The sequence below is a fragment of the Cervus canadensis genome, chromosome 25 (assembly GCF_019320065.1).
Source record: "Cervus canadensis isolate Bull #8, Minnesota chromosome 25, ASM1932006v1, whole genome shotgun sequence".
Lineage (NCBI taxonomy): Eukaryota > Metazoa > Chordata > Mammalia > Artiodactyla > Cervidae > Cervus > Cervus canadensis.
Window position 1 is genome coordinate 53,166,544 of NC_057410.1, and position 11,058 is coordinate 53,177,601.

General features: G+C 38.0%; 1 protein-coding gene across 4 annotated transcripts in view; it reads left to right on the forward strand.

Annotated features, from left to right (window-relative positions):
• The window catches only part of TSPAN8 (tetraspanin 8), a 278,039-nt gene extending 267,524 nt beyond the window's left edge, over positions 1 to 10,515 (forward strand). For all 4 annotated transcript variants that reach the window (XM_043447173.1, XM_043447174.1, XM_043447175.1 and 1 more), the window contains 3 exons: positions 2,181 to 2,315; positions 5,665 to 5,748; positions 10,338 to 10,515. In XM_043447173.1, the coding sequence (XP_043303108.1) occupies positions 2,181 to 2,315; positions 5,665 to 5,748; positions 10,338 to 10,391 (273 nt within the window). In that variant the 3' untranslated portion in view covers positions 10,392 to 10,515. The remainder of the gene's footprint in view (positions 1 to 2,180; positions 2,316 to 5,664; positions 5,749 to 10,337) is intronic.
• Positions 10,516 to 11,058: the final 543 nt, after the last annotated feature.

Consider the following 11,058-nt stretch of genomic DNA (forward strand, 5'->3'; position numbering starts at 1 on the left):
GAGTCATTGGGCTTATTGCTTTCTTGCTATCCTTTCCCAAACATGACCACAATTTCTCTTAGTGTTTGCCCATGTTTAGTTGCCTTAGGAAGCATCACTTCGAACAAAGCTAGTGGAGGTGATGGAATTCCAGCTGAGCTATTTCAAATCCTAAAAGATGATGCTGTGAAAGTGCTGCACTCAATATGCCAGCAAATTTGGAAAGCTCAGCAGTGGCCAGAAGACTGGAAAAGGTCAGTTTTCATTCCAGTCCCAAAGAAAGGCAATGCCAAAGAATGCTCAAACTACCATACAATTATATTAATTTCACATGCTAGCAAAGTAATGCTTAAAATACTCTAAGCTAGGCTTCAACAGTACATGAACCAAGAACTTCCAGATGTTCAAGCTGAATTTAGAAAAAGAAGAGGAACCAGAGATCAAATTGCCAACATCTGTTGGATCATAGGAAAAGCAAGAGAAGCCCAGAAAAACATCTTATTCTGCTTCATTGACTATGCTAAAGCCTTTGACTGTGTGGATCACAATAAACTGTGGAAAATTCTTCAAGAGCCAGGAGTACCAGATCACCTTACCTGTCTCCAGAGAAACCTGTATGGTCAAGAAGCAACAGTTAGAACTGGACATGGAACAACAGACTGTTTCAAAATTGGGAAAGGAGTACATCAAGGCTGTATATTGTCACCCTGCTTATTTAACTTCCATGCAGAGTACATCATGAGAAATGCTGGGCTGGATGAAGCATAAGCTGGAATCAAGATTGCCAGAAAAAGTATCAATAATCTCAGATACGTAGATGACACCACCCTCATGGTGGGAAGTGAAGAGGAACTAAAGAGCCTCTTGATGAAGGTGAAAGAGGAGAGTGAAAAATTTGTTTTAAAACAGAACATTAAAAAAATGAAGATGGCATCTGGTCCCATCACTTCATGGTAAATAGATGGGGAAACAATGAGAGATAGTGAGAGACTTTATTTTTGGGGGCTCCAAAATCACTGCAGATGGTGACTGCAGCCATGAAATTAAAAGATGCTTACTCCTTGGAAGGAAAGTTATGACCAACCCAGACGGCATATTAAAAAGCAGAGACATTACTTTGACAACAAAGGTCTGTTTAGTCAAGGCTATGGTTTTTCCAGTAGTCATGTATGGATGTGAGAGTTGGACTCTAAAGAAAGCTGAGTGCAGAAGGATTGATGCTTTTGAACTGTGGTGTTAGAGAAGACTCTTGAGAGTCCCTTGGACAGCAAGGAGATCAAGCCAGTCAGTCTTAAAGGAAATCAGTACTTAATATTCATTGGAAGGACTGATGCTGAAGCTGAAGCTTCAATACTTTAGCCACCTGATATGAAGGTGGCTAATTCATTGGAAAAGACCATGATGCTTGGAAAGATTGAAGGCAGAAGGAGAAGGGGATGACAGTGGATGAGATGGTTGGATGGCATCACTGACTAAATGGACATGAGTTTGGGCAAGCTCCAGGAGTTGGTGAAGGATAGGGAAGCCTGGCGTGCTGCTGCCCATGGCATCGCAAAGAGTTGAACATGACTGAGCGACTGAACAACAACCAAATGTTTGGTTTATTTTAAGCCTTAACCTTCCTGACATTATTCTAAGAATTTCATTCTTCATTTTCCCCTCTTTGCTGTTTTACAGATGTCTATGTAAAATTCAATCTCATGGAAGGCCAACTGAGCATCTTCTTTGGGTTTTGAGATGCCTCTCACTCTTCTCCCCCTTTCCTCCAAAGGTGATCAAAGGTCATGAGATAGAAATTTCACCTTATAAACCTCTCATATTTTTAAAGTAAAAGTGCTTTAGAGAAACTTCGACTTTCTTATGAGCCCTCTAGAAGCTTATTTCCTAAGATATAAGAAACATAAATCTGATTCTGCCTCTCTTTTGTCATTAAAAAGTAGAAGGTGAGTGCTTAATATTTTTTCCAAATTCTTCAGACTTTTGGACCTGAAACTTTATTTTTCCTCTGTTGATATGAAGTCCAAAATGGAATATTCTTTCATTCTTGTTTCTACATTCAGGGAGGTAGGTGAGGTTACTCACATAATATTCTGGTATAAGAAGCATCTTTATAATGATTTCAAAAGAATATGATTCAATGTGTTGACAGTGTTTTTATCCTCTCTAGTGACTGTTTTTCACATCTACTTTTCATCAAACAGTTAAAATGTTGTGGTTTGGTCAATGGAGCTTCTGATTGGGGAAGTAATTTTCAACACTATTACAAGACATGTGAATGTCCAGGTGAATCAGATCCTTCTTGTACAAAGTATAGTGGAAAAGCTATTTACAAACAGGTGAGAACAAATTCAATTTGGCACAGTAAGTGGTTCTGTTATTTTATTCACAATGAAAGTCTCTATAAAATATTATGTTGCAGCAATTACAATGGGAATCTTGATATAAAAGTCCCAGGGATTTCCCTGGGAAATAAAAAATAAATCCTTTTTAAAAGATAAAAGCAGATATAAAAAATAAAAGTATTTTATTTCTTCTATGAGTTTGGCATCATTTAAACTCACCTTTACTAGATCAAAGAATCATTCTGCTACAAGGGGAGGCAAAGTACAAACTAACAGATAAAATTCATTTTGTCCTCTCTTTGGTGACTTTAATCATTTTTTCTCCACTATTTTTTTTTTTTTCTATTTTAACATATGCTTTAGAAATATATATTTTTACTTTAATTTTCAAAGTAAAGCTTTCTTTTTCTAATCAAAGTTTGCCTTTCTCAAGTAATTGTATTGAATGCAGAAAAATAACTTGGGCTTTAGAAATTTCAGCTCTGAATATTAAGTGTACCTACCAATTTGCCTAATTATTGTTCCAGTTGAGAAGTTGTTTCATACCTTTAAAGTCAATGAAAACTTGGGTTTGTCTTTCATATGTTATAGACGACATATTTATGTTACTTGTAGGTGTTAATATGTGGATGTCATATTCCTTATTATTGCTTAATTCATCAAATATTTATTGACCACTTCCTATATGCTGACCTTTTATCAGCTGCTGGATATCCTTTCCTGAATATGCTTCAGTGTCTGCACTCATGAAGTGAATGCTCTCATAGGGAAGAGAGAAAAATAATTAGGCAACTTTAATCCAATGAACTACTGATATTTCTTGGATAGGGACAGGCACAAGATATCTAACCCCATCTAACTCAGTCTTTGGGGTTCAAGATACAGCTTCCTGGAAGACATGATATCTACCCCTTACCATAGAGTTTTACATAATTTATTCCTTCTTCCTGGAAGAAACTTTGGATGGATGTGTACAAAAATGACAGTTGATATTAATGTTTCATTTATTTGTTATTGTTCTTTGGTGCCTGCTATGTGTCAGGTAGGCTTCCCTCATAGCTCAGTTTGTAAAGAATCTGCCTGCAGTGCAGGAGACCCGGGTTCAGTTCCTGGGTTGGGAAGATCCCCTGGAGAAGGGAATGGCAATCCACTTCAGTATTCTTGCCTGGAAAATCCCATGGACAGAGGAGCCTGGCAGGCTACAGTCTGTGGGGTCACAAAGAGTCAGACACGACTTAGTTACTAAACCACCCCCACCATGTGTCAGATAGACCCTTGCTAGAATTAGACACGCTTTTGGACCCTCTAGGAGATTAAGGTCTAGTTGGGAAAGAGATACATGGAAGATATTATATTTCAATGGGCTAATTTCTATAATACCTAAAGATTTATTTTCAATCTAGCATTGGTTGAGTACTGGCTACTGAGGTTAATTATACATTAGGAAATAAAAAGTATCTCAGGGGAAACATCTCACCTGTTGACTATCACAGCCCTTTTACTAATGGGTTGGCCAAACTGTTCATTCACGTTTTTCGGTAACATCTGCAAGATGTTATGAAAAAACCAAATCAACTTTTTGGCCAACTCAATAATTTTATCAAAATTAAGGAGACTGTTCTGAAGAGAAATTGCTGTTCCAAGTATTTGAAGTAACATACTGGGGGAGAAATTATCCATCAGGTTACAGAGCTACCAAAGTGATCTGACTAAAATGTTTTATTATTAATTTTTATACTCCTCTCTGTTCTCTACATAATTTTAGTGACACAATCTCCACAAGGAAGAGAGGGAATAAATATGATGTTAACAAATGCAGTTTCCTCTTAGGTTAATGAGGGAATTAGTAAATTAAATTGCAGATTGCTATCTGTGTTCTGTTAAAGATTCAACTAAAGATATCTTTCCTGAGGATAGATTTTGAAAAGCCCTATATTATCCTGAAAAGTAATAGATATTTCCTCCAAATTCACACATAATTCAGCTGAAGATAGGCTTATGGTTGCACCAGTTTCCCAAAAGGAAGATCATAAAGTCACAAAATACTTTTGTCTGCCTTGTGTCATTTGAAAGAAGTCTGGAAAAATAAGAAATCTGGAATGTCCATAATTCACATTTTCCCCCTTCCCTTTTGCCAAGATAACCTGATTATCTAGAGGGGAAGGAGGGAGAAAACACCTAAAGTATAATGAATGTGACTCGGTAGATATCATTAATCTCATAGTTTATCTTGAATGATGTAATAATTTCCTCTAAAGTTTACCATTTTGAATCAGATGAGAATGGAGAAACCTATTACATTCAGGAATGCAGGGAAAAAAACTGTTTTACTCACCCACATGGAGAAATCTTATTTAACAAACAGCAATATTTTGTTAACCCTTTGCACTTATAAGACTATCATAGGAATAATATATTTTCTAGCAATACAGACAATCCCACTATTATATTGCATATTATTTTTCCATTTTAGAAATTATTCACATAATTTACAATTGCTGAAAATTTTAGGTCTGGCCTAAAATATTTTTTAATGAATTTATTTTTAATTGTAGGATAATTGTTTTACAATGCAATCCCTATCAAACTACCAATGGTATTTTTCACAGATCTAGAACATAAAGTTCACAATTTGTATGAAAATACAAAAGACCCTGAGTAGCCAAAGCATCTTGAGAAAGAAGAGTGGAGCTAGAGCGATCAACCTGACTCAAAACTATACTAAAATAATTTGGGCTTGATATTTCATGCTGCTTTGAATAAATGTTTAAAAATGTAGCAGAGAGACAATTGTCTAAATTAGTTTTTTTTTTTTTTTTTGTCTAAGGTAAGAATGTAACAGTAGATATAATGATTTTTTTTTTTTTTTCCTTTTTAAGGTAAAAATAACCCTGAGACACGTTAAGGGATTTTTGAAAAAGAACTTGTTTTAAAAATGAAAATCTATACTATAATTAGCTGAGACCTCAACTAGGGAACTCTCTGCTGCAGGGTACAAACCTAATAGATACACTGTCAAGGTGACAATAGCTCTGAAATGAACAATCAGAAGTTAGGATAAAATGAATATTTACAGCTAAATAGTCCTAGACTCAGCAATTAGGAAGTTGAAGCATAACTTTGTTCCTCAATGCTTCCTCATGTATGAACAAACCACAAACAGTCACAACCTTTTAGGGGCATGGAGTAGGAGCTGGAGTAATAGGAATAATCCAATTCCTTTTTGTTGAGTATATTCCTTGGTAGTCACGTAAAAAGTCAACCCAGTGAATAAAAATCTGTACATATTAAAACAAGGTCAAAATTTGGCAAAAAGTAATTTTTCATATTTTGTTTTTAACAGTCATGCTTTGCCTCGATTAACCACATATTTTCAAGACGTTTTTTCATAGTTATTGCACTAGCATTTGGACTGGCGGCTATTGAGGTACAGTATTATCTTGCACTATTCATTCTTTGTTTATTCCCTTGTTTGTTCATTAATTTTTCTAACAAATGTATGAAGAGCCAAATACAAACCAGGTGCTCCAGAAAAGCACTGGGTACCAAGTGCCTAAGGCCCAGCAGCTGCATCTATCGACCTTGGGTCTGGGGAGGGGATTATAGTCTTAGGAATTCAGCAGGGCTGAAGCTATTATTTTTGAATGATTTCTCTCCTGGGGGAGAAAATGGAATTAGTTTCCACACAGTTTTTAGTCCCAGCTATTCTTTTCCCATTGAAAACTAGCACAGAGTTAATGTTTCTTCATTTGAAGAAATAGCACCAAACAAAATGAAAATACAAACTTTACAATTTTTTAATCTCTCTTCCTGATTTTGAAACAGAAAATAACTGAGCTCAGAAGTGTGGAGAGCTATTTTCCTGCTATTCTGTTATAGAGAAATCTAATAAGTTCTAAAAATTAGACAGCTGACTTTGATTTTCTCACTGTAAGGACTATGGACTCACTTGGAGAAAGCTTTTGAGGAAGCTTTGCTTGAGATGACTGCATTTGCTCTCATCAATTTGATTATTGACTTTGAAAAAAAGAATTCTGTATAGGTTTTTACTTTGATGGGCCCTCTTGGCAGGACTTTTGCAGAAACTGAAGGAATTTTTTTTTTTTTTATGTGACCTGAAATTCTTTGCAAAAAGATGAAATAAAACTGTTTCAGGGAAGTGTTTTGGAATCAATAATTAGATCTTGGTAATTTAGATATCAAGTGAGTCAAATTCACTCACAACCCAGGTCAGGGTTTTGGCAAGAATGCTAACGGTGTAAGGTGTCTCCCTAGTTAACACCTCTGCAGGCTGGTTTGCTCAATGAAGTGACTTCTGCTTCACTCTCACAAACACTGCCCAATGTTCTCCTTGGGTTTTCTGGTAGTTTTTACCTCTCTCGTGCCACATCACTATCTGAGAGGAATTTTAGCAGAGATTGAAGCAATTTAGTATCCTAGATTGTCATTTAGGTTACTGGTGGACTTTCCCAGCCAAAGCATAAGAGACAGGGTTGGAACTATGAGCAGCAAATTGGGCTGTTAAGCCTGACCTCCTTGTGCGTGCTAAACCACTGCAGTTGTGTAAGACTCTTTGTGATTCAACGGACTGTATCCCACCAGTCTCCTCTGTCCATGGGATTCTCCAGGCAAGATACTGGAGTGGGTTGCCATATCCTCCTCCAGACCTCCTTCTAGCCCAAATGAATAGGTCCAGATATGAAGCATTTTTGGTGGGTAGATGTAGTTGTCTTTCTTTACATCCAATATATGACCAAAACCAAATGATGCTGGCAATAAGTCTATTTCTCTCTATTCTGCCCATTGTAAAAGTTCCTTTGTTTCTCTTCTTTGTATTTTTTAAAATTAATTTCTTCGGCTTTGCCAGGTCTTATTTGCTGCATGTGGGATCTAGTTTCCTAAGCAAGGATTGAACCTGGGCCCGCTACATTGGGAGCCCTGAGTCTTAGCCACTGAACCACTAGGGAAGTCCCCAAAATGATTTATTTTTTATCTATCAGTTCAGTTCAGTTCAGTTCAGTCGCTCAGTCATGTCCAACTCTTTGCCACCCCATGAATTACAGCATGCCAGGCCTCACTGTCCATCACCAACTTCCAGAGTTTACCCAAACTCATGTCCATCGAGTTGGTGATGCCATCCAGCCATCTCATCCTCTGTCGTCCCCTTCTCCTCCTGTCCCCAACCCTCCCAGCATCAGGGTCTTTTCCAGTGAGTCAACTCTTTCCATCAGGTGGCCAAAGTATTGGAGTTTCAGCTTCAGCATCAGTCCTTCCAATGAACACCCAGGACTGAGCTCCTTTAGGATGGACTGGTTGGATCTCCTTGCAGTCCAAGGGACTCTCAAGAGTCTTCTCCAACACCATAGTTCAAAATCATTAATTCTTCGGCGCTCAGCTTTCTTTATAGTCCAACTCTCACATCCAGACATGACTACTGGAAAAACCATAGCCTTGACTAGGCGGACCTTTGTTGGCAAAGTCTCTGCTTTTTAGTATGCTATCTAGGTTGGTCATAACTTTCCTTCCAAGGAGTAAGTGTCTTTTAATTTCATGGCTGCAATCACCATCTGCAGTGATTTTGGAACCCCCCCTGAAAAATATAGTCTGACACTGTTTCCTCTCTTTCTCCATCTATTTGCCATGAAGTGATGGGACCAGATGCCATGATCTTAGTTTTCTGAATGTTGAGCTTTAAGCCAACTTTTTCACTCTCCTCTTTCACTTTCATCAAGAGGCTCTTTAGTTCTTCTTCACTTTCTGCCATAAGGGTGGTGTCATCTGCATATCTGAGATTATTGATATTTCTCCCGGCAATCTTGATTCCAGCTTGTGCTTCCTCCGGCCCAGCGTTTCTCATGATGTACTCTGCATATAAGTTAAATAAGCAGGGTGACAATATACAGCCTTGACATACCCCTTTCCCGATTTGGAACCAGTCTGTTGTTCCATGTCCAGTTTTAACTGTTGCTTCCTGACCTGCATACAGGTTTCTCAAGAGGCAGGTCAGGTGGTCTGGTATGCCCTTCTCTTTCAGAATTTTCCACAGTTTATTGTGATCTACACAGTCAAAGGCTTTGGCATAGTTAATAAAGCAGAAATAGATGTTTTTCTGGAACTCTCTTGCTTTTTCGATGATCCAGTGGATGTTGGCAATTTGATCTCTGGTTCCTCTGCCTTTTTTAAAACCAGCTTGAACATCTGGAAGTTCACGGGTCACGTATTGCTGAAGTCTGGCTTGGAGAATTTTGAGCATTACTTTACTAGTGTGTGAGATGAGTGCAATTGTGTGGTAGTTTGAACATTCTTTGGGATTGCCTTTCTTTGGGATTGGAATGAAAACTGACCTTTTCCAGTCCTGTGGCCACTGCTGAGTTTTCCAAATTTGCTGGCATGTTGAATATAGCACTTTCACAGGATCATCTTTCAGGATTTGAAATAGTTCAACTGGAATTCCATCACCTCCACTAGCTTTGTTCGTAGTGATGCTTCCTAAGGCCCACTAGACATTGGAATTCTCATTATTGAGTAAAACAGCCAAACTATGATATCTCTCCTTACTTGACTATAGCAACTTACAAGCACACACACACAGATCAGTACTTTCTCTCTTCACTTTAATTAAGAAAAGAAAAAAGAAAAGAAAAAAATCCATTGACACTGATAGTCACCACTTTTGGCTAAAAGCTATACCAACAGGAGGTTCTAGGAATGGAGCAGTTAAATAAGAGCAAAAAATAATATTACATTTTTTTAGATGACTTCAGAATATCAGAGCTTGTGCATATTACTTAGCAAGATTATCCTGAGTCTTAGCGTACATTACTGTAGGATGATCTCCTAATTATTGCCTGTTTTTGTGAACAATGATACGTTCTTTTCAGAGGCGGTGGAATACAGGAAAGTGTGACTTAACTGTCTAGTTTGCTGATGCATGGTCGGCTTGTATGTCAAGTTTGCAACAGCAAAAAGTGATAGCTGCCTCATCCCAGTGTTTTGGACATTTTCTTTCTTCTTTCCTGGTACTTGTCTCCCAGATTTAAGGCTTGGGAGTAAAGCAAAAGACTAAATTGTAACATTTTCTCAAGTCATTCTAAAAGAATGGCCTTTGGAACTTTCTGAATGAAAGTTTTTATCTTCGCAGAGAATTGGTGTTGATTTTTTTTTTTTTTTTGTATGAAAAATATATTGGGCAAAAGTTCTCATTTGGAGGGCATTTCCAGGAAAGGAATAGTGAGCAGGACATCTTAGTACAGTGGGAGCACTGGAGATGACTCAGCATAAACGGTGTCTCACCCTCTCTCTGCCTCTCCTCGGAGGAGGCTGGTGGAGCCAAAACTTTCCATCCACAGTACACACAGGTCTTTTCTGTCATTTCTGCATCAAAGCCACAGCATGCCACTCACCAACTTTAGAGCCAATTAGGCACTGTTTTGAGGTCCCTTATTCTTGGGGGAAACACTTAATGAGATGGAAATTGTGCCCCAGATTTTCAGCTGTGCAATCTCACTTCAAGGGAAATTCCTGAATGTTGCTATTCCCCTTAGATTTAGAAGCTTTTTAAGAAAAAAAGTTATTCCCCCCCCCCCCATTCTTCTTGGAGATGCCTAAAAATATAGCAAGAGAAATTCTAGACTCCTTGATTTTTAGGTGGATGATGTAAACCAGATGATAGGAGCAGTCGGTGTCTTTAGCCCCGGACGCCTGAGCTCCCCGGAGTTCCAGGGCCATGACCTACAGAAGGATGTGTTTGTTTCAGAAGGTTGGGTTGCTTCAGTGGTAGTGCTACCGCACAATCAAATAGGGCCAGATAGAGCCAGACTACCAGCTAAAAACCCTGATTAAGACAAAAAATACTCAGAAGCTTTCTCAATGTTAGACTCCCAACAAGAGGGATGACTTAGATTAATAATATTAGAATTGTCAGTAGCCGAAATTTTTTCATAGTGTTCTTTTTATTTGTAATATCTCTAGTGTTTCCCTTAAATTCCACATTCCTCCTGTCATTTTATTTTCTAGGTACTTGGTCTGATATTTTCTATTGTTCTGTACTGCCAGATGAGGAAGAAATAAAACGGGATGTGTCAAGCCATCATCGGTCAAACCCCTTTAAAGTTTTACTGTGGAGTTGTTACTTTAAATATATGAGTGCAATGTTAAAAGCAGCTTTCCTATTAAAATGTGTCATTTAGCTGGATCACAGATATCTTTCTGTCATATTGAACATATTTAAAATTTCAGACACACAAGGAAATTATATGACTGTGCATTTCCCCCCAAAATAAAAGTAATATTCTTTACTTTGGTGCAATCCTGTGTGATTATTGTGTTCAGGTGGTACTGAACACAGCTTAAAACGTTCACCTGGAGCCACGCAGTGGAATAATAATCTCTGAGTAACAGGGCCATAGTTAGTAAGGGCTGTGTGTCCAGGCTTTTTAGAAGCAACACTCTCTCGAGATGTATTAACCATTGGTGGTAAGATTGAATTAAGCCTCATGTTGGAAGGTTGAGAGTGGCCAAGCAAAAAGTCATCACATCTTGTCTGTTTCCTAGTGGTGTCTTGCCATTAGTTTGCTAGTCTTGCCAGGGTTTGCTAATGGGGTCTCTTTTTCTCTCTGTTGAGGACAAGAAGATGCTTCCTTTCCAGCCAGTGAATTGCTGGTATGTCTGTGGATTTTATAACTATGTCTGAGACATAGTTATAAGTGCTTTTATCTTTTTAATTCTCATGAGCATT